General features: G+C 43.0%; 1 protein-coding gene across 1 annotated transcript in view; it reads left to right on the top strand.

The window, feature by feature from the left end:
• The window catches only part of ARSB (arylsulfatase B), a 50,375-nt gene that overhangs the window by 21,916 nt on the left and 3,445 nt on the right, over nt 1-25,014 (top strand). The window contains exons 3-7 of the mRNA XM_077462595.1: nt 2,450-2,640; nt 5,964-6,171; nt 17,174-17,417; nt 21,497-21,567; nt 23,304-23,432. Coding sequence (XP_077318721.1) covers nt 2,450-2,640; nt 5,964-6,171; nt 17,174-17,417; nt 21,497-21,567; nt 23,304-23,432 — 843 coding nt within the window. The remainder of the gene's footprint in view (nt 1-2,449; nt 2,641-5,963; nt 6,172-17,173; nt 17,418-21,496; nt 21,568-23,303; nt 23,433-25,014) is intronic.

Below are 25,014 nucleotides of genomic sequence, written 5' to 3'. Positions count from 1 at the left end.
CAACATCATGGGCGGCTGCTCGTCATGTTTCTCCAGAAGTAATCTGTAAAGCGGCCTCATGGTCATCAATTAATACCTTTATGACACATTATTGTGTTGAGCCGGCTTCTTTATCGTCGGTTAATTTTGGTTTGCATGTCTTATCTGTTGACGGTGCCAATTAAACCTTTTTCTGTTAACCAGCAATTTCCCACCCGGGTGTGTATGGCTAGTTATTTCCCATACGTAGGCTGCCATGGAGTCTGTCAGGAAAAAGGAAAATTTATATCAAATACTTACCGTAATTTTCCTTTGCTGATGGACTCCATGGCAGCAGGAGTTCCCTCCCTTTTGCTGGAGTAGGCTAAGTTACGGAACACAGTCTCTGTTCAGAAGCAAAGATTTATGGGAGTGGGGTCCTATGGGGTATGAGAGGCGGGGATTAACCCATACGTAGGCTGCCATGGAGTCCATCAGGAAAGGAAAATTACGGTAAGTATTTGATATAAATTTTCCTTTTTCTTTGGATGCTGCTTGTCCTATTGAGGTGCATTTTAACTGTAGGTTAAATGCATAGCAGCCCATTATGATTTACCTTTGCAGGGAAATAAAGAGGAAGTAAAACCTATCAGGATTTACTTCCTCTTTAAAGCTGTTGTATACCCCGCTTGGTGATTTTTACGTACAGGTAAACCTATAATAAGGCTTACCTGTAGGTAAAAAGATATTGAACATTCATACAGCCACTCTGCAGGTCTGGCATGTCCTGCCGGAATGGAGGGCATGCGCGGGAGTGACGTCATCGCGGCTCCAGCTAGTCACAGCATCGGAGCCAGCGATCCCAGAAGAAAACGCGAGGGAACGTGTCAGCGGTGACCAGTGCGTCGCTGCAGGGCTTCGTTCTAAGGTAAGTATTTCATAATGTGCTAGTATGCGATGCATACTAGCACATTATGCTATTGTCTGGCAGGTTTTTGTTTTGCATGGTTTACTACCGCTTTAATAGTTCGTTGGAATGCATAGTGTCAGGTTTCCATTCGGGAAAAAAGTCTGTTCTGTCGAGGTGGTGCACAACATTCTGGCTGAGGTTGGGAAGATTGGGGGTCTTGAGAAGGACAGGTGGTGGTCGGTGGCCTGGAAAAAGGCATGGAGGAATGTCAGGTCCCCGTAGCGGCTGTCTGTCAGTCTCTGGGTGTGCGGCTTTCTTTTTGTTCTTTTATGTCCGCTAGATTTTGTTATGATCAGATTTTTGGGGGAAAAGGGCATGTATTGGTTAAGTGTCTGGTCATTTCTTAGCCTGAGGGTGTGTTTAGGTTGAAGTAGGGTTGTGTTTTGCTTAATTTAGTAGTTTATGGATAATACAATTATGTTTCTTTGTATATAATTCTCTTATAAAAAAAAAACATTCTGTTATTTGCTTATGTAAGCTTGTTTTTTTTAATGTATATATTCATTTTTATTTATTTTTTGTATATATGTAAATATGTCCATAGGTTGGACTTGATGGACTTCTGTCTTTTTTCAACCTCACCTACTATGTATGTTTTTATTGTTTTATGTATTATTTTATATGTTTGTAAGATTTTTACTCAACAAAAATTTACACAGTGGCAGCAACACTGTTTTGCAGGGAAATAAACCAATGGTATGCATGTAAAGAGGAACAGAGAGGACTGGATGATAAGTGTAATTCTGTAGTTAAGCAGACAGCGCTGACACCATTGTTTGGGATTTGGCACTGTGTTGTTGGTTTAGGAAATTAGCCACACTCTGGATTTCTGGCAGACCATCATGGGTTTACTTTAAACTCAACGTGAAAAGTTATTCTGACCTAATATGGGGAACTGAAATGCCAATAAAGCTACATTCGCATTGGCCTTTTCGCCCTGGTATGGATGGCATGTATGTGTCCAGCAGCAATCACTGCAGGTAATCACTTACTGTACATAGATAGCTGCGGCCGCCAGCGACCTGTCATCAAAGTGTACTGGATCGGTGGCCGCAGATAGCTGCTTACAGGTGGCAAAAACAGCAGCAGGAATCAGCAGTTTCCTAGTGTTTTGATTCACACCGGGGATAGTCACAATTGCAAATGTAGCCTAACCTACTGAAAACACGCAGACTTCCTGGCGGGCTCAGCACGTGTTCAATGCGAACACGCCTGAGCTCATCCCTACTCAGAACCAATGCAAAAGATCAGACAACAATACAGAAGTTGACCAAAGGTGCCAGTAAAGAGCAGAAAAAACACGTAATTTGGTGAAAGTTGGCTGAAAAAGTCCTGCCGTGTGTATGCAAGTTCTCCGCCGACGCCTTTTCTACAAAAATCCACAGGAAAGTTTTACAAAGTCCGATCGTGTGTATGAGGCTTTAGGTGAAAGCACAGATCAACTGACCACATAGAAGTGAAGTAACATTGATAACTGCTAGAATTGTGTTTTTATGTATTGCACCTTGTTCTGTATTCCAGGATATCTTCTTGGCAGTGAAGATTATTACAGCCATGAGAGATGCTATGAAATTATTGCTCTGAACAAAACCATGTGTGCTCTTGACTTTCGAGATGGAGAATCACCAGCCAAAGGATATGACAAGAAATACTCCACTCACCTATTTACAGAGAGAGCTGTGGATCTCATCACTAATCACAAGTCTGAGAAGGTGTGCATAACTGTCATTTTATAAAACAAAACAAAACAAAATAAATTATATATATCACCATCAATTACAAACTTACTAATTCACATCAGTCCCTGCCTTCAAGGAGCTTACAATCCAGACCCGGATATCAGGGGGTGTTGGGGTGGTCTGCCCCTCCCCAGATTTTAATTGTGCCCCCTGTCCCCAGATCTCTGATGCTGCATACACGCGATTGGAATTTCGGCCAGCAAAAGACCGATGAGAGCTTCTCATTGGAAAATGCAACCGTGTGTATGCTCCCTCGGAATTTAGCTGGCCGAATTCCCGCCAGCAAAAATTTGAGAGCATGTTCTCAATTTTTTCAACGGAAAGAGTTTCTATCGGAAATTCCGATTGTGTGTATGCATTTCCGATGTGCAAAAACTCATGCATGCTCAGATTCAACTACAAGATGGAAGCTATTGGCTACTGGGTATTGAACTTCCTTTTTCTAGTCCCGTCATACGTGTTATACGTGACCGCGTTCTTGCCGGTCGGAATTTGGTGTGATCGTGTGTATCGGAATTCCGTCTGGAAAACCATCAGAGCTTTTGCCGACCAAAATTCCGATTGTGTGTACGCGGCATTAGAGTGAATCCACTAATCTAATGCCTTTACACGCACATGAACTTTAATGGCACCCCAGTCTTAGTCGGTAGGGCTCAATATTGAGTTGCAGCTATAACAGCTTCAACTCTTCTGGAAAGGCTGTCCACAAGGTTTAGAAGTCAAGTAGAGCAAAAAGGATGGTACTATAGTGGTGCAAGAATCAAACCAAGAAATAATATTATGATAAAATCTTCAAAATGTATTACCAAAATTATATTAAAGCCATGTTAAAAAACATAAGCTTAAACCCATTAATGGGGTCCGTGAACTTTTTAGAGCAGCATGTTTAATCCCGTCATGTTTTGCCCTATGTATTGGGCTTCTTCAGGGGATGCTATCCGCTTGGGTCTCAGCCTTCCTGTATTTCTGAAATAACAGTTAGGCCCCTTTCACACGGGGCTGTCTGCTTTTACTCCTCCGCTTACTCATCGGAGATCGCCCCGTTGATCCCCGCTGAGCCGGCGGATGATAAGTCAATCTCTGCACTCTGTGCAGGGACGTACCTGTCAGATATCCGCTCTCCCCTGTGGGGGGATCAGATGATTATGGACTGGCTGTCCGTTTTCATCTGATCGGATCCGCCAGATAGATGAAAAATAGGACAACCATCCATCTGGATTTTGAGGAGCATATCGGGGCGGATTGGATGTCAGCAGACATGTCACCGCTGATATCCGACGCTCCATAGTGGTGTATGGAAAAAAAAAACGGACAGGCAGATCTGAAAGGTCCGCACATGTGAAAGGGGCCTTAGAGCAATAGTCACAATTTTTATTCAGTGGATTATGAAGTGCTACAGTAAATCCACTACAAAGCCTGCAGGTGGCCACAGGACCAGATTATTTAAGCTGTGTAAGCGAATGACAGCGGTTCTTCTGTTCTTCTCTTCTTGAGATGTTGCCTCGTCGCTGTCTCTGGCCGCAATGACAGGGATGCGGCGTGCGGCAACTTATATAGGGACATCGCCGGGTGATGTCCCTGCCCATTATGCTGTCACAGTCCCAGCATCCGACCGCGTGTGGCGGTCGGCAACTAGTTAACCGCTTAAGGACTGCCTCACGCCGATGTACATCGGCAGAATGGCACGGCTGGGCACAAGCACGTACAGGTATGTTGCTCTTTAAGTGCCCGTCGGTGGCGCACTCGCAACCCGGTCCTGAGCTCCGTGACCCCCGGTGTCCCGCGATCGGGTCACAGAGCTGAAGAACTAGGAGAGGTAAGTGTAAGCCAACCTCTCCTCGTGCTTCCTACTGAGCCTGTCACTGATCGTCAGTTCCCACACACTTAACCCCTACACTGCCCCCTAGTGGTTAACCCCTTCACTGCCAGTGACATTTTTACAGTAATCAGTGCATTTTTATTTGCACTGATTGCTGTATTAATGCCAATGGTCCCAAAAATGTGTCAAGATTGTCCGACGTGTCCGCCTTAATGTCGCAGTCACAATAAATATCGCAGATCGATGCCATTACTAGTAAAAAAAAAAAATTATTAATAAAAATGCCATAAAACCAACCCCTATTTTGTAGACGCTATAACTTTTGTGAAAAACAATCAATAAGCGCTTTTTTTTTACCAAAAATATGTAGAAGAATACGTATCGGCCTAAATTAAGGAAGAAAATTTTTTTTTATATATTTTTTGGGGGATATTTATTATAGCAAATTGTAAAAAATAATGCGTTGTTTCAAAATTGTTGCTCTTTTTTTTGTTTATAGCACAAAAAATAAAAAACACAGGGGTGAACAAATACCACCAAAAGAAAGCTCAATTGTCAGTTAAAGCGACGCAGTGCCGAAACGTAAAAAGGGGCTTGGTCCTTTAGCTGGAAAATGGGGCTTAAGTGGTTAAACTATTACTAAGTTTCTTGCAAATCAAAAACTATTAAAAACAAAAGAAAAAGATTAATGTTATCACTGAATGAACCAGCTAACTACTACAGTGATTGTCAGCTCCCCCAGCGGCAGGGCCGGTGCTACCACTAGGCAAACTAGGCAGCCACCTAGGGCGCAGCCACGGCATGCCGTAATAAGACAGCGGCATGTAGAGAAATCATTCCCCTGCAGCTGCTGAATGCCAGTTTCTCCTCCTCGCCCTCCCATTTAGCAGCTACAGGAGAGAGATGGAGGAAATCGGTTTCTCTAAATGCTGACCCTCCTATCCAAGTCCTGCTGTGCCGCTGTGAGTTATTTCTGTTCATTCATTCTTTGCTGCTGAGGCTCCAGAGATGGAGATTGCGGGCTGTAGCCTCCATATCCTTTCTCTGTCTCAAAGGTGACATATCAGATGTCTCTTAGATTGCCTGATATTTCACCAACAAGGGTCCTAAAAGAACAAATAAAAAATAAAATTGTAAAAAAATGAATAAATAAATACAAAGTTAGAAAATAATAATAAAGAACAAATAAAAACAACTACTGCCACCAATGGAGGGAAGCAGGCTAAATATAAGTAAAAGATATTGAGAAACTGTAATTGTCATTATGTGTAATTTTGATTTAAAAAAAAAAAAAGAAATAAAAAATAGTCTGCTCAGTTTAAAATGCCTGGGCCTATTTTTTCGTCGTAGTTCAGGCCTGCTTCTGACTGTGTGCTGCAAGATTGGCTGATGTTACCTGGAGAAATTTAGCAGTTTTTGAAATCAAGACAAGATGGCCAGTGCGTCTGGTTCTTACATGTCTGTGTGCTTCTTGCAGCCTCTCTTCCTCTATCTGGCCTTCCAGGCTGTCCATGCTCCTCTACAAGTTCCTGAGGAGTACACTGAGCCTTATAGCTCCATCCAGGACAAGAATAGACGCCAGTACGCAGGGATGGTGTCCGCCATGGATGAGGCGGTGGGAAACGTCACAGCAGCTTTGCAGCAGAAAGGACTCTGGGACAACACCATTCTCATCTTCTCTACAGGTAAACCTGAAGTTTAGAAAACACGGTAACCCATGGGGATGTTGGTGAAGTGGGATTTAGTTGAGATCAAAGATGGTAAACCTGATTAGGTCTGGCGGCACTTTTTATTCATTAGATTAGATTCATTTTATTTTCATTCATTTGTTGGATTGATTCAGCGCAAAGGACTACACCCTATATCCAAACCTGATAACGCTATTACTAACACCCCCCACCCAGGGATGACAACACTAATAACTTCACCTACCTAGTGATGGTGACACTACCAACTCCTCCCACCCATTGATGACACTACTACTACCTACTACTACTCGGGCGGCACAGTGGTGTAGTGGTTAGCACTCTCACCTAGCAGTAAGAAGAGTTGCTGGTTCAAATCCCAACCACAACACTACCTGCCTGGAGTTTGCATGTTCTCCCTGTGCTTGCCTGGGTTTCCTCCGGGTACTCCGGTTTCCTCCCACACTCCAAAGACATGCAGGTAGGTCAATTGGCTTCTTTCCAAAATTGGCCCTAGTATATGAATGGGGACCTTGGATTGTGGGCTCCTTAAGGGTAGGGACCGATGTGAGTGTGCAATGTACAGGGATAGGGAGAATTGTAGACACTCACTCAGGTTGAACTGGATGGACTGGTGTCTATTCAACCTTACTAACTATGTAACTATGTACCTCCGCCCACCCATTGATGAAGTCACTACTAGTCCCACCAACCCAGTGATGGCGTCACTACTAGCCATGGTCGCCCCCACCGATGACATCACTACCAGTTCCAGCCGCCTGTTAAGGATGTCACAACTGGCTCCGCCCGACCATTGGTGACATCATTACTAGCCCCTGTTGATGGGGCACACTAATAGCTCCTCCCACTCAATGATGGTGATGTTACTATTTGCCCTACCCACATGTTGATGATGCCTCTGTTAGCCCCACCCACCTATAGATAAGGTGACTACTAGCCCTGCCCACCCATCAATGATGTACCTACTAGCTCCATTTACTCTTTGAGGACATCACTAATAGCTCCATCCACCCCTAATGCCATCACTAAAGGGCCCCAGCCACCTGTTGATTGTGTCAGTACTAGACCTGCCCACCCAATAATGAAGTTACTACTGGCTCTGCCCACCTGTTGATAATGTCACTACTGGCCCACCCACTGGCTGATTACACCTCTGACCTGCTTACTGGAGAGATGAGGTTGATGGTGGCGGGGCTCTGCTCCTCTCCTGAAATGATGGGACTCTCCTCCTCTTCTGCAGTGGCGGGAAACGACGGCTCCGGTGTCGCTTGACTCCTCAGGCTTCCTCCACCGTGTATCCTCTTCCACCAAAGCATTAGGCATCTAATAGGATCGCCTAATGCTTATGCCAATTGTGAGACAGGTCTGGCTGACCTGCCTCCTGATTGGCAGGGAGAGACATTAGTGTGAAAACAGCAAAAATGTATTTGCTATGTCACACAGCAGGGTGGGATCAGGACGCAGTGCTCTGCGCCCAGAGCCCACCCTGTTTTGATGCCTATTAGAGCCTCTGGCTCTAATCACATGCTTCAAAATACACACCCCCCGCCTATCCCCACCATAGTATTTCATGTGTCTGGCGTTCTGAAAGGTGTCGGGCACATCAATAGGGAGGTCGGCGGAGGTGTTAGAGGGGCAACGCCCATGCACCCACAATGCACGGGCCACCACTGCATGACAGGTTGCTGGAGCTAGGAATTGTGATATACAGAGCTCACTGATGGAGGCCTTAGTGTAGATGTATCCAGACACTGGACTGAAAACTAAAGTAAGTTTTGGATTGGTTAAAATGAAAAAAGATTGCAGAGTGGAATTTGGCGTTAAAATAAGATCACAGAATAAATTTTGTTGAAATAAAATTTTTAAGTATTTCAGTCAAAGTGTAGAGAAACCAATATATGTTGAGGGCGATTTCATGCATAGTTGTTACATTCCTTACTTACCACTGGAGGGCACCAAACATCCATAATGTTCATATTTTTTAGTGAAGCGTTTTTGATGCTATCAAATAAATTCAGCACCATTGTAAGTGTGAGCTACAGAAATCACGGTACAGCTTTCACATATTACACACAGTGGCATACAACCCCAATTCCCCAAAAGTTGGGAGGCTGTGTAGAATCTACATATAAACAGAATGCAATAATTTTCACATCTCATAAACCCATATTTTATTCACAATAAAAAAGATATCAAATGTTTTAAAATGAGAAAATGTATAATTTTAGGAAAATACCATAAATATGGAATTTTGAAATTGATGGCAGCAAAATGTGAAGTTAGAACATGGCAACAACAAGATTGCAAAGTAAGTGGTACTAACAAGGAGCAGTTTGCAGCTAATTAGATTAATTGGCAACAGGTCAGTGACATGATTGAGTATAAAAATAGTCTCAGAAGTATAGATGGGCAGAGGTTCACCAATCTGTCAAAAGCTGCGTCTAAAATTTTCAAATTCCAACTTTGCTCTTCGCAGCATACATTATAGGAAAAATGGGAGGAATTGTGGCATATAAGCATTAATCAATATTTAGATCATTTCCCAACTGTTTTGCTTTTTGTCTTTTTAAGGTTATTTTCATTAAATGCATGGAAGCATTAAAACTTCTGTGGTATATTAATGTGCATTATTGCATACAAACAATTTCCAGTTATAGGAATACAATATCGACAGCTATACATAAAACACACACACTATCTATACAATAGAAATATGTTAAACGTTACTTAGCTCAAGTATAGCGGCGTTACGATCTCTATAGGAAACCAGGACTCCCAGCTATTCAAGTGATTGCAGAAATTGGGTGCTAGCATCATCCCCAGGTGATGTTTTGTCTGGCACAAACATTCTTTGTTGTATGTCATCATGGAGTCCTCCTGTCAGATTATGCTGTTGGGCTTTTATTTGGAATATTTAGGTAGACAATCCCACACAGGCATATTCTTTCCCACTTCTTCCTTTATATTTAGTATTTTATGAGTGAAACATTTCCCAATTCAACCCCTAGATGGTATTATTGTATCATACATGCTATAAGTCATATGCCAAAAGGTCAAGCTATTGTTGACCTCGGTCACCTGAATGCCAAACATACAACAGTAGTATCTATTTTCCCATTGTATTAGAGGACAACTTGTAAATAATTTCCAATGGCATTTGTTTGAGAAGTGTTCACCCAAAGAAACCCGATATGTGCTTTTAAAACAAACAAATTAATAAATACATTTTTGTATATATAAGATTGAGAAAATCTGAAAACACACACATGAGATATATATATACAGTATATACAATCATCTAATGTAGTCATACATTAATATCTGCAGGTGCTTAAACAGCTAAGCAGATTACCGAGTACAAAAATGTTTTGTTATAATTTAATATACTTATTGGAGGGTTATTGGCATTTTATTGACAGGAAGAATCACACTGAGCAAACAACCTCTGCCAGCTTTAGAGTCAGCCTTTTCTGTTGTGTTACTTACAGTATATAAACAGCATAAATGTTAACCACTTCTGGACCAATGTGCACATATGTGTGTCCTCGGAAATTGGTGGAGATATCTGGATGATGGCTGCAGTTACAGTCATCATCCAGATACCATTCTTTAGATACAGTGATGCCCTTTCTGGTAAAAGCAATCTAAACAGCTGTTGTTTACAACAAGCAGCAGAAGGGGTCCTGAGCTCTCCCATCCCACCCATAAGCTCAGAGCCGGTTACAGCATGGACCTATCGCCACCAACGTTTTGCTGATACCATAGCAGCACAAAGCCAGTCTGTTCCTGGGCACAAACCCTAACCCAGTATCTACTGTTGATCACAGACTTATTGGTACTACAATATGTGGCCGAACCCCAACACCATCTAACAATTTATGCTGGAATTCCACTCTTTTTGCTCCGCCTTCTGCTCAAGACTCAACTGGCAAAGCTGACACATTCTCCACATGTGGTCAGGTACCCCATCCTGCTGATTATGGCAAATGTAAACAGGCCCCTGGCTGACTACCAGCAATGACCATGCTGGTCCAGTGCACCTCCCTTCATCTTGATGTGACATTAATGGATTAGGGTTTCTGACACACCTTGCTAAATAAAAACTCTGTCATATTGACTACTCATACACTCCCAGTTGGAGGCCCTCTCTTACAGGATCATTTGGAACTTGTTCCCAATAAGCGATTGTCAGCCTTTCATTGCATTACTTATAAACTTGGAACATTATGCAGAGCAGTTCTATCACGTTCACATTCAGTCTCTCTCTCCAGATATAATGTATTTGGCAGGTAAAGTACTGGATAAAGGGGTACAGTCCAGCTTTTCCTTAATCCCAATCCCATAAGGTTTCCTTGACTCATGAACACCTCACCCATTTATGCCTGGAGTCTACCCCAGAGGAGTGTTTCTCAGACTCCCTTGTAGCTCACATTTTCATTGCTTTGGGGTCACAACTTCCCATAATCCTCTGCCACTCCAATCCCACAGTGGCATTATATAGGGAGAAGAAGACTCAACCCTCAATCACTCCTAGAGGTAGGAATTTCCACAAAGGTCTATTAATGCCCTGTTTACATACTGAATTCATGGAAGAGCAATGATTTCACCCTAGGGCAGATCTGCAGAACAGAATTGCTGAGATCACCGAGGGTCTAGGGTGACATCACCGAGGGTCTAGATTCAGCCCACAAAATGGTTTTGTAAAGATGAGAGGTACATTATAAAGTCAGTGACAATCTGTCACATCTAACTTAGCCCACACAAGACTCTTATTAATAATATCTTGACACACAAAACATATAGCAGCTTGGCGCTGGGCTCTGATAATTGTCAGAACACAATGATACCTGCTGAGCTGCAGACGTATTGTGACTCTCACCAGGTGGAAAGTATTGAGAGTCATTGACACACGGTGTTCCGCTCTGATGTTCGGGAAACATTAAGGAGGCCGGAGTTCTCTATGTCTGCCCGCTGAGAATGGACTGCAGCCTCTGTGTTGGAGCTGTCTTTGAAGCTCCACAGGTAGCGCAAGTAATTTAAGCCTGGCCACGTTCAGTGTGACAATAGATAATTTTTAGTTTTTAAAAATATGCAGGAATTTGTGCAGATGATGTAAAGACTCTATTGAAGGTACAGGTGGCAGGGAGGTTACAGCTAAATGTGCCTGTAAATGAGGATATTTTATTTGTAGGAAGCTGGGTTGTAGATACAGGTAAAATGACTTTTAATGGAAGATAACTATCTAAAAGTTTTTTCCTTGAATAAACAATTTATTTATCAGCAAAGAACAATGTGCAAATTATAGTAACTCATAACAAATCTGGATTTATATTTTAATGCTCTGACATTAGCTAAAGCCTAGAAAAGGTGATTTGCAAACCCCCCCCCCCCCCCCCCCGAGAAATATGTGACTTTAAATTGGCAAAGACACTAGTAAGTTTGTTTAAAAATTTTGTTGATTTATTACACAAGAAAGACAAGAAGACTATGCTAAAAAATCATCTGTACATGATGATTGATAAAACAAACACTGACAATAACACAATTGCACATGAAAAACAATGGTATCTTGCAATAGAAATGTGAAGATACATATACAAAGTAGTTTCACTCCAATGTCTGATAGTACTTTCCGGTGTCTAACATCCGGGATAAGTCCTAGCAGTACCAAACGCGTTTCAGGTTCAAAGTCCTTTCATCAGGGGTAATTATATAGGAGGATTTATATTCTGATAAACAGAAAAGTACAGTGTAGATTATGAGGCAAAACCATGATCTAAACAGGCATAATGAGCATAGTGAAACTAAGGTCAATGAAGGCAAGGAAAGGGCTGGGGTAGAGAGGAAGGAGGGGAAGAGGATAAGCCAAGAGGAAAAAAGGAATATAACCTACCTAGACCAGGTGAGTGGCATCATGATCAAGAACAAAAAATGGCGATATTGCAGCAAGAATGTATAAATATAGCGTTGTCAGTGTATGGCATGTATGGAGGTTTTTATTTAACCTGCACCCTTGGCGTACTTTTTTCCCAAAGTGGGATAAAGCCTTAATTTAGTCAAAATTAAAATTAAAAAAATCAGCACAAGGGACACTATTTTCAATCAATGCAAAGTGTTCCTTTTGTGGCTGGCTGTGGTTTTAGTTTAAATCCTATGTCCACTAATTCCCCTTTTTCCCCTGCAACCATAATCTTCTGGTGCTGCAGGGGCTAACATAAACCAAGGGACCTGTCATATGCACTTGTCAAGATTGCTGACCATGCTTACCCTTTCTTCCCCCTTCCTCCATTCATGGACACTGAAAAGTACTCTTTGAATGGAGGATAGGCGAATGAATGAAAGTCTCCTGCATTCATAGAGTGTTTTTCATTCAAGGAAGCAATAATGCAGATTCTATTATGCTTTGACAGAGCGGGGCGGCGGCCACCAAACGCTTGGTAGGGTGAATAGGTCCTGCAAAAGCCTTCAAGATAGACTGAACCTATGTAGATGTAGGCCAACTGGGAGGGAGTTGCAATAAGCTAGGAGAGAGATAAGAAGGAAGTGCATTAGTAGCTTTATTGTGTAATTTGTTAAGAAGAAGATTAGAGAAATAGATTTGGGTGTCATCAGAATGGAGATGGTCAGACAATAGAGTTGTAGGTGACGCTGATTGTGCTCTAAGATTAATACAAGGAGAACCAGGGAAATGCAGAATCTTGTAGGTCAAGGGAGTGGGGGTTTTTTTTTTTTAAGGAGAAGCAGGTGGTCAACTGTAGCAAAGGCAGTAAAAAGGTCTAAGATTATAAGTACAGAGTAGTGGCCATTGGTTTTAGTAGTTAGTAAGTCCTTATCAGGTTTTGGTAGGGCATATTCAGTGGAGTGTTGCATCTGTAAGCCAGATTGTAAGGCATCGAGAAGCTTGTTAACAGTGCAGTGACATCACAGACAATTGTAGACTGGGTATTCTAAATGTTTGGAGGTGCAAAGAGAGGAGAGCAAGGAGATGGGCCTCAGACTAGAGGGGTCCAGGGAGCGCTTTTTAAGTATGAGGGAGACTAGTGCATATTTTAGAGGTCAGGGAAAGATGCCGGTAGAAAGGGAGAGATTGAAGATGCAAGCTGAAAACTAGAGCAAAAGAGTGACCCAAGTAGGTGTAAGAGAGCGGGGTCCAAAGGGACAGGTGGTTAGGTCAGCATCAAATAACATGTTGAAGAAGTCAAAGAAGAAAGTAATGATGGTGAGAGACCTGTTTTGTTAAGTGGGGAGATATCTGGATAGTAGAGATCTCATTACACACAAGTCTTGTTTTTGAAATGACTAGAAATCTCCCGGATATTTAAGGGGGAAGTGGGTGGTGAAGTGGTGAGTTAAACTGGGTACATAAATGCGCCCTGAAAGGAGGAACTGGCTGACATCTAGCTTCTATTGAATGGTCATGATGGAAAACCAGCATTCAGTTAGCGCTTTCAGCCAAAAGCTTCAGCGTTGATCTGTGTATTCTGACTGGGGGGGGGGGGGGGGGTGCAGTCAGAATGCTGTCAGAATACAATAGCGTGGCAGGGGAAATTCCTACATCCACACTGCATATGTGGATGTAGGGGTCTGTTGTAAGGGTTTTTTGTTCAACCCATTGGTTGAAAGAAAAAAGCTGCATGTATTGCTTTAGAAGGTAGAAAAGAGTTTTAACCACGACTAGATGGGAGGGAATAGGTTGGCAGAGAATAGGTTTGGTAGGAATTGTATTTTTGGGGGCCAGATTTATTTCTTGCAGTGACTTAGATTTATACCACAGTGGCTTAACCTGCCTGGCGGTATTCCCGAGTCTGGCTCGGGTGGAATTTCAGTACCATAAGCGGTAACCCCAAGCCAGACTCGGGATCGCATAGCAGGATACAGGGAGACTTACTTACCTTGTCCCCTGGATCCTTCCATGTCCTCCCCGATGTGTGTGCAAGCTGTCCTCCTCCCGATTCACACAGTGCCGAGTGCCGTTGAGCTACGTTCCCTGCGACGTTATGACGGGAGATTGGCGCTAAATTCAAAAAAGTAAAAACACAAAACACATACAGTATACTGTAATCTGTGGGATTACAGTACTGTATAAAAAAATACACATCCCCTTTGTCCCTAGTGGTCTGTCCAGTGCCCTGCATGCACTTTTATATTATAAATACTGTTTTTTTCTGCCTGGAATTGGGAGATTGTCCATAGCAACCAAAAATGGTCCCTTTAGGTCAAAAGTGATTTTAGACCAGCTAGAAAACAACAATAATAAATTAGAATCACTTGCACAATTGAGCGATAGTGATTTGTCGGGAAATTTGTCACCAAACACTAAATCTAATGACAGCGACAATTCTGTAAATGAGCAAATTTCATTGTTTTTGGATTTGATTACATTATTGAATAATTTTTATTATTATTTGTTATAATTATTTATAGTTATTTATTATATTATAAACTTTATCATACCCGGGATATCTACTAGACTCTGGTTTGAACAGATTTAAGAGAGTTATTCCTAAGAATTGCAGGCCTACAATATAAAACGCCAAATTTCCATGCAAAATAATTGTACCGCTTTCAGCACCTAAAATCAGAAATAATCATACCGCCAGGGAGGTTAAGAGCATGGCTATGTCTTTTTAGACTTCTGCTGTCATCTGTTTGCCAAAGTTGTAGTGTTCGCGGCCTAATTCTGTGTGTAGTGAGAGGACACGTCTGTCCAATGAGGATGAGAGTGAGCTGTAAACAGGGAAATCCTGAGTGAAACTGGAGAAAAGAGCAGAAATTCAATGAGCTTCAAAAGAGGGGTGGGATAGTGAGGGAGTTGTAATAGAAACTTCATATTGCTTTGTGGGGATAGAAGGAATCCCGATGCCACCTCCCTCCGAGTGTATGAATCCAGTGGAGGCCATCATGGGAGAGGGCAGCTGGAGAAGCAGAGTGAGAGTTAGGAGGAGAGTCTGATACCTGAAGCCAGGTTTAGTAAAAGCAAGGAGGAGCTGTTTGCTTGCAATATTGTAAGATTTTTCCAAAAGTTTCGATTTTGGAGCTGGTGTAGTAAATCCTGCTACTTCACCCCACTTCACTGATCTCCCTGGGAGCTGCAGGGCAGCCACAATGGGCTCTGTTTGGCCGAATAGATTCCAATTTCCAGGACTCCGACCCCCCCACGTCTTCAGTGCCCTCCCCCTGATCTGCGGGCTCCACCCTTCATGCAGCTGCTAACTGGCTCCCCCCCCCCCCGCCACCATCAGCTGCAGCCGCTGCTAGTGTGGGAGGTCGCTGGATGGATGGAGAGATTCTTTTCTGAAGGAATACAGACAGCGATCACATTAATGATCACTTCTGTAGTCATTAATAAAACTGTTTACTATTTGTCAGTTTGGGAATTAAATATAGAAAACACTGTTTACTATATTTCATTTTATGAATGAATAGGTGTCTCCATACAGGCTCCCATCTCATTCATCCATAGTGCAGCTCAGGATGCAGAGACTGTCTTCAGTCTCTGTCTCAAAAAAGAGACATTAGAGGTCTGTTTAGACCCCCGATGTCTCTCCAAAGTCCCCACCAAACTTTTACCAAAATGTAAAAAAAATATTAAATAAATACTTAAAATGTAAAAAATAAAATTGTACCTGTACAAAAATAAAGTTGTATTTAAAAAAATAAAATAAAATAAACATAGTAAGGGCCCTTTCACATGGGCAGGCTCCATAAAGTGGATCCGCCTGCTCAGTAGGGATCTGTCCGTTATGCAGAGTGGACACGGACACAGGGCTGGTGCTACCACTAGGCAAACTAGGCAGCTGCCTAGGTCGCACTGCTGCCTAGGGGTGCCCAGCCGCTGGTTTCCCTCTGCGTCTGCATGCTCTGCAGGCTACAGCATGTAACTAGCTCAGACTTAGGCAGCTGCTCCATCCGACAGGTAGTGTAATTAGCGGCGCAGCATTGGAGCCAGCGCTGGAGGAAGCAGAGCCGTTGCTTCCAGTATAGCGCCACCTCCTGTCACATGGGCAGAGCAAAGGGGGTAGGGTCAGGGATGGAGCCAATGGGGCGGTAAGATTAAGTTTCGCCTAGGGTGTCAAAAATCCTTGCACCAGCTCGCTTTCCTCTATGGGGCTGTTGGATTGAAATGGACCACCTGTCCATTTCCACCTGACTGCCATCTGATCCGATCCACCAGACAGATGGGGAATAGATCCCTCATCCATCTTTTTTGGCAGACAGGATCAGATCGGATGGGGGCAGGTGTCAATGGACAGGAAGGGGTGGTACAAATTTAGATGGGGGGGGGGGGTCTGGGGTGCCCGACTTTAGTCTTGCCTAGGGCAACACAAAACCAAAATACACCTCTGAGCATAGGCCTATTCTATGCTATATACAGGTTCTCATGTCAGAAATGCACCTACCTCTTCACCTGGAATAGAGCAGTAATAAAGGTTAAATGGGTATACCCACAGTATCAGAATCACCTAGAAGCTCGATCTTCACACCTACATTTTGAACACAGCCCACCTGTTGTTGCCATTCAGAGGGTGTTCTCTTTTTACTCTGCTTTTCCTTTTGTTTGACATGAAAGAAGATGCAGCAAAGCTTAATAAGCAGCAGAGCTGAGAACTCCAGTGGGTGCATTTCAATGGCACAGTCACTGGGTCATATAAGAAGCCATCCCTTCAATACGTTGCTATTCAACTGTCCGGCTTCTTTGCCAGAGGAGGCAAAATAACGCATGACCCATTTCAAGTGATATGGTCAAGTTACCATTACTGAGTAGGGTATCCTGTGTTGTTCCAGTTATAGTAGCTATGATCTATGCTGAGCTGGATTTTGAGACTGCTGTACATATTTAACAAGAAATGTCTAAGAGTGTCCCAGTGACTGTAAATTCCATAGCCTATTTTGTGTCAAATATCACCAAAATTTTATATATTTTTTTAAAATTGCATTCATGTCTCTGCATCCTGGTTGATGGATAACCTTTTGCTTACAGATAACGGTGGTCAGACCTTATCAGGAGGAAATAACTGGCCTCTGCGTGGGAGGAAGTGGACGCTCTGGGAAGGAGGAGTGCGAGGAGTGGGCTTTGTTACAAGCCCCTTGTTAAAACAGACTGGAGTCACAAGCCCAGAGCTGATCCATATTTCAGATTGGTTGCCCACATTAGTGCACCTAGCAGGAGGATCTACCAATGGGACAAAGCCCCTTGATGGGTTTGATGTATGGGAGACAATCAGGTATTTTTTCTTTACAAAGCAGATACAGTGGTGAACATTAAAGTGGAATGTTACTCGCTCAATCAACATTAGTTATTTTTAATCCTTATGCTGTCAGCATTAGTATATATATATTTTTTTATTACATTTCTTCAGTTATTTCCTCGTTCTGGCTTAGACCAAAATGATGTCATATATCCCAGAAGTCTTCATGGGTGTTTTCTCTTTCATCTGGAGAAGGGTCTTTCTTAGCTAAGCACACCCTCCTGTCTGCATGCCTAAGGCCGCGTACACACGGGCGGATTGTCTGCCCAACTAAGTTCGTCAGACAATCCGACAGACAGTCCATTCAAAATTTTGAATGAACGGACTTGACCACACACGATGAACAGACAGTCCGCTGAAAGCGTGCGTGATGACGTGTACAGCGCGTACGACGGGACTAGAAAAACGACGTCCAATACACTGCAATGCAACCTTCGGCGTGTAAATCCTTTCTGAGCATGCGCCATACTTAGTCCGTCCAACTTGCCTACACACGAGCGGACTGTCCACTGAAACCAAGTTTGGACGGACAAAACCAAGTTTGGAAATTCCGTAAGACTTTGTTCGTCAGACAGTCCGCTGAAAAAGTCCGCTGAAGCCCACACACGAGCGGATTGTCCGCTGAAACACGGTTCAGCGGACTAAGTTGGACAGACAATCTGCCCGTGTGTACACGGCCTAAGGGTTAAGCTAAGGGCAGATGGATTCCAGGAAGTGCTACATGAATCCTCTGCCTTTTTCAAAGTGATTTCTCAATGTAAAAAAGAATGGAGACATTAATGGATGATTGAGTTTGCTTTGCATATCAAAAATTTTATAAATAACATTTTTGGTTTGTGGTAATTAGATAGTCAAGTTCTGCTTTAAGAGCCCCTGTGGTATTTGTATTGCTCTTTGTGTCCCTGCTAGGTAGATGTACTGTCTGTATTTGTCCTGGTGACCACTGTCATAGAGGCTGAAAATTTTCAGTTTTGAGGTGAGGGAAACTGTGCCAATGATCAGATCTCCTGTTCCAAGGACAGCTGTCTACAGAGGAATTTTTCTCTTGCTTCTTTTTGAGTACAGGAAGTAAAGGGGATCTCCCCAATGAGACATACACTATATTACCAAAAGTATTGGGACACCTGCCTTTACATGCACATGAACTTTAATGGCATCCCAGTCTTAGTCCGTAGGGTTCAATATTGCGTTGGCCCACCCTTTGCAGCTATAACAGCTTCAACCCTTCTGGTTAGGCTGTCCACAAGGTTTAGGAGTGTGTCAGGTCACCTCGAGGCGAGGTGACAGATGCACACCGTAGGGATCGGGAGTGCACCGCAAGGTTGTGGACCCTACGGCTGACTGCTGCGGACGGGAGACAGATCGCACTGAGGTTAGAGTGTAAGATTCCCTGGGCGCGGATTCTAAGAGCCAGCAGGTGTTCACTAGCACCTCTAGTGGTGAGGATGGACTTGACTGCAACTGGCTCCAGGTTGCGACCCCCAGGGTCCCCCAGCTCACACCCACACTAGGCAATAGGAGGATAGGGATGGTGAGGGACAAAGCCAAGGTCAGGGTCACCAGCAGACAGGAATAGTCAGGGACACGCCAAAAGGTCAGGATCACAGGCAAACAGGGATAGTCAAGGACACGCCTAAGTCGGTAACGGAACAACAGTAGAGCACACGGCAGGTAACAGGAAGCTAACACACAAAGGAATACACAATGGTTGATCAGCAGGGTTGGCCTGCAGTGCACAGGTTAATATAGAGCTCTCTGATAGGAGCTAGGGTGGAGTCATGCCAGAGGATGCATTACAAAAGCAGTCAGGTGAGGGTTGGCTGGTCTCTAGAGATGAACACATGGAAACAGGTAAGCAAACTATTGCAAAACCATGACAGAGTGTGTCTGAGAATGTTTGACCATTCGTCCAGAAGTGCATTTGTGAGGTCAGGTGCTGATGTTGAATGAGAAGGCCTGACTCGCAGTCTCCACTCTAATTCATCCCAAAGGTGTTCAATCCGGTTGAGGTCAGGACCCTATGCAGGCCAGTCAAGTTCCTCCACCCCAAACTCACTAATCCATGTTTTTATGGACCTTGCTTTGTGCACCGGTCCAAATTATTTGGTATAGGGGGATTATGGTGTGGGGTTGTTTTTCAGGGGTTTGGCTTGGCCCCTTGGTTCCAGTGAAGGGAACTCTTAAGGCGTCACACTCCAATTTCACACTCCCAACTTTGTGGTAAAAGTTCAGGGATGGCCTCTTCCTGTTCCAACATGACTGCGCACCAGTGCACAAAGCAAGGTCCATAAAGACATGGGTGAGCAAGTTTGGGGTGGAGGAACTTGACTGGCCTGCACAGAGTCCTGATCTCAACCCAATTAGAACACTTTTGGGATGAACTAAAGTGAAGACTGCGAGCCAGGCCCTCTCGTGCAACATCAGTGCCTGACCTCACAAATGTGCTTCTGGAAGAATGGTCAAACATTCCCATAGACACACTCCTAAACCTTGTGGACAGCCTAACCAGGAGAGTTGAAGCTGTTACAGCTGCAAAGAGTGGGCCAACTCAATATTGAACCCTACCACTAAGACTGGGATGCCATTAACCACTAGCCGACCAACTCGCGCAGATATACTGCGGTTTGTGCAAGGAGGATAGCGGGCACGTATGCGCCCGGCGTGCACCACGGGAGCGTGGGTCCCGTGGACTCAATGTCTGCCAGCGACCTGCGATTGCGGTCAGGAGAGGCAGAATGGGGAACTGCCTATGCAAACAAGGCGATTTCCCGTTCTGCCAGATGACATGACACAGATCCACTGTTCTCTGTGATCGGGAACAGTGATCCCCCTACAGTTAGAACACACCCAGGGAACACACTTAACCCCTTGATCACCCCCTAGTGTTAACCTCTTCCCTCCCAGTGACATTTTTACATTGATCAGTGCATTTTTATAGTCCCCAAAAAAGTGTAATTTGGGGTCGGATTTGTCTGCCGCAATGTCACAGTCCCGCTAAAAATCGCAGATCGCCGCCATTACCAGTAAAAATAAATAAATAAATAAAAGACTCTAAATCTATCCTGTAGTTTGTAGACACAATAACTTTTGTGCAAACCAATCAATATACGCCTATTGTGATTTTTGTAAAAAAATATGTAGACAAATATATATATATATCTATATCTCGGCCTAAACTTTTGAATAAATTAGTTTTTTATATATTATTTTTGGATATGTATTTTAGCAGAAAGTAAAAACGAAGACGTCAATTTTGTTTGGGTACAGTGCCACGCCACCGCGCAATTGTCAGTTAAAGCGACAGTGTATTTTCGCGAAAAATGGCCTAGTCATTAAGGGGGCAAATCCTTCCAGGGCTGAAGTGGTTAAAGTTCATGTGCGTGTAAAAGCAGTCCCAATACTTTTGACAATATTGTGTGTGTGTGTGTGTGTGTGTGTGTGTGTGTGTGTGTGTGTGTGTGTGTGTGCGTGTGTATTTTTTTTATATATATATATAATATATATATATATATATATACACACACCTAAACACACACACACACTTATAAAAATGTATTAAAACATAGACAGTGTCACAGTGGCAATGGACGTGTAAGTGGGGCAGAGATTGATGTGTCAGTAGTTTTTTATTTTTATTATTTAAAAAAAAAAAATCAGGAGTCCTATTGGGGTGCTTTGGTGAAATATCAGCAGGGGGAATCTGCACCACATAGGATGATTAGGGTGTGCCCAGGCACATCTGGCACATCACCTGAGCTTGCCTATGGGTAGCACTATTGTACCATGATTTTAATACCTGAGGATTTTACATTTCATTGGAAATCCCCTATCTGATTTTGACAACAGAGCATTAAAAATGTATTTTGTACCAACTTTAAATGATCCTGCAGAAATCTTACAGCTCTTGTATAGTATATAGTGACTGTGATGTGTGTTTTTTGAACTAGTTTATTGTCAAAAGAATTCCCCAGTTGTGGTAAAGTACATAAATAGAATATAATACTGCTAGCATATATAAATCAAATAATGTTTTTTCCCGTTCTGCATGTCATTAGTGAAGGAAGACCATCCCCAAGAAAAGAGCTGCTGCATAATATAGACCCTTTATTTGTGGACACTTCCCCATGTAAGTAAGACACTCTTTACATTCAGTGGTCTGTGAACATTTCTTGAATGCTGCATCAGGATCTTTTCTGGATGTCCTGCGCCAATAAGCTGCAGTGATAAGCACTAGTCAAGCACTCCTGCCTATGATATAGTCTGCAGTCATCTGATCATACTCCTTGTGATAGAAGCAGCTAATGGAATTGATTGGCACCACTTTGGCTCCTGCTTAATGAAAAAAGATTAGAAAACCCATAGTGGTGGACTTTTTAGACACGTACAACAAATATCAAGTATATAAAGTATAAAGAAAAATGTATTGAATATAATATTATAAAAAAAGCTGTATATAACAAGGAATGCATAGACAAGCTAGTAATGTATACACAACAGACTCTAAAGCCCCGTACACACGAGCGGACTTTTCAACATCCAAAGTCGGACGGACTGAGTCCGTCAGACTATTCGATCGTGTGTGGGCTGCAACGGACTTTTGACTCGCCAAAGTCCGAAGGACTTTAGAATATGGAACATGCTTCAAATTGTTCCGAAGGAACTCCGCCGGACCCGGTCCCTTCGAAAAATTTGCTCGTGTGTATGCTATTCCGAAGGACTAAAACCGACGCTAGGGCAGCTATTGGCTACTGGCTATGAACTTCCTTATTCGAATCCAGTCGTACGTCATCACGTTCGAATCCGTCGGAGTTTAGTGTGATTGTGTGTGGCCAAGTCCGCTCCGCCGAAAAGTCCGTCAGAACTCCGGCAGAACTCCGACGGAACTCCTTCGGAAGTCTGTCGGACATAAGTCCTCTCGTGTGTACGGGGCTTAAAGCTTAAAACACCCTACGCATTTCGGAGACTCTGCATCTCCTTCTTCAGGGGTAGGTATAAAGCACAAAACAATTGTATTCAGAGAGGTGTATTGAATAAGCATTCCATGGTACTTGTAATTAAAAGCAGTTAGACAGGACAGGTATAGCCAATGGTTACTTTACTTTCGAGAAACTCCCAATATGATCGTCTTAGCAGATAGGGCCAAAATAGCCGTGAAATGTTGATAGAAGGCCAAACCCTCCCAACCCCAGCAATGGTGGGCAGACAAAAAAACTCGGAGAAGCACTGGGGCAAAGCAGTGAGTTCTGGGGATGGTAGTTATAGGAGATTGGTATTAAAGTGATGATTCTGATGAACAAAGGCAGCTTCTTCTATTAACAAAGTCCATCAAGCATATGACCGTCCATCACGGCGTCCAACACTCAAGTGTGGTTAATGACAGGTGGAAACAGCAATATATTTTGGGTGTGGAAGCCATTTGGGCAGCCTAAAGCCTCATATACACCATCAGTTTTTCTGCTGGGGTTTCCTTAAGATTTACCAAAACCATGTAGAGCAAGGGCCTGCCTGATTGCATACCAATTGAAACTCCTAAGGTTTGACCTCATATTATATGGTTTTGGTAAATCTGAAGGAAAAACTAAGCAGAAAAACTGATAGTGTGTATGGGGCTTTAGAGAGGCCTACTATGGGCACATAGTGCTTGATGCCAGGACTGACATTCAAATTATAAAAAATTAGTCCTGGGGCTCAACTGAGGTCATGGGGGTACCTTGTGTATCTAATTAGTATTATTCAGTGTATATACTCAACTGAAATGTAAACCGTGATTAGCTGGGGATGATTTGATAGCTTAGCCTTGTCATTGACAACAAATATAAGGATAACATGCTGAAAGCTCTTTACATACTTATTCTTTCTTAGGTTCTGCAAATAATGAAACCAGGACACCCTTGTCCAGCACCATTCCTGATTATAATTATTCACTGTTCAATATATCAGTTCATGCTGCTATTCGACATGGGAAATGGAAACTACTGACTGGATATCCAGGTATCATTTGTTTTGATTTTGGCAGGTCCCAGGTGGGCTTCACTAGGAAGTATTTAAACAAAACATTCAACTATAAGGACTGTGGTTTCATGCACTAAAATTCTTTTGCTTTCAATGTCTATGGAATGTAATTGCTTTGGTATGGCTTGTAGTTTCTGAGTCATAACGTACACCCAAGAAGTGCATCAGGACCCTGTCCTCTGCCACCTCCCAGTAGCTTAGAAAAACATCATTATATAGAATCTCCCTATAGACATTCAATACACAAACTCCCTGCATGCAACATCCATACATCCCCTCCCTTCTGCTTTAACCTTCGTATCCCTCCCTTCTGCTTTATCAGCCATATCCCTCCCTCCTGCATTTACCATCCATACCCCTCACTCCTGCATTTATTATCTATACTCTTCACCACTGCATTTAATATCAATGCTCTTGCTTGCTGCATTTAATATCTATACTCATTCCTGCATTTTTTTTTAACCATACACCCCCCTCCTACATTTAATATCCATATCCCTCCCTCCTGTTTTAACATTCACACTGCTCACTCCTAAATTTAACATTCATATCCCTCTCTCATAGATTTATTATCCATATTCCTCGCTCCTGCATTTAAAAATCCATAACCCTCACTCCTGCATTTAACACCCATACCCTTCACACCTTCCTTAACATCCTTACCCCTCCTTCCTGCATTTTTTAGCCATACTCATCCCTCCTGCATTTAATATCCAAATCACTCACTCCTGCTTTAACATTCAGACCCCTCTTTCCTGCATTTAGGAACTATACCCCTCCCTTCTGCTTTACCAGTCATACCCCTCCCTCATGCATTTAACTTCCATAACCCCTCACTTTTGCATTTAATATCCATACTCCTCACTCCTGCATTTAATATCCATACTCTTCCTTGCTGCAATTAATATCCATACACCTCCCTCCTGCATTTAATATCTATATCCCTCCCTCCTGTTTTAATATTCAGACCCCTCACTCCTGCATTTAACATCTATATCCTTCTCTCCTGCATTTCATATCCATACTCCTCACTCCTACATTTACCATCTATAATCCTCATTCCTTCTTTAAAATCCATACCCCTCCTTCCTGCATTTTTTAACATACCCCTCTCTCCTGCATTTAATAGCCAAACCCCTCCCTCCTGCATTTAACATCCATACCCCTCACTCCTGCAATTAATATCCATACTCCTCATTCTTGCATTTAATATCCATGCTCTCCCTTGCTGCATTTAATATCCATACTCCTCCCTCCTGCATTTTTTAACCATACACCCCCCCCCCCCCGCACGCATTTAATATCCACATCCTTCCTTCCTGTTTTAACATTCAGGCCTCTCACTCCTGCGTTCAACATTTATATCTCTCACTCCTGCATTTAATATCCATACTCCTCACTCCTGCATTTAACATACATAACCCTAACGCCTACATTTTACATCCATACCCTTCACTCCTTCTTTAACATCCATACCCCTCCTACCTGCATTTTTCAACCATACACATTCCTCCTGCATTTAATATCCAAACCCCTCCCTTCTGCTTTACCAGTCATACCA

The sequence above is a fragment of the Lithobates pipiens genome, unplaced genomic scaffold (assembly GCF_037356315.1).
Source record: "Lithobates pipiens isolate NorthernLeopardFrog02 unplaced genomic scaffold, aLitPip1_a1.2 Scaffold_3, whole genome shotgun sequence".
Lineage (NCBI taxonomy): Eukaryota > Metazoa > Chordata > Amphibia > Anura > Ranidae > Lithobates > Lithobates pipiens.
This window is presented reverse-complemented; position numbering and strand designations above follow the sequence as displayed.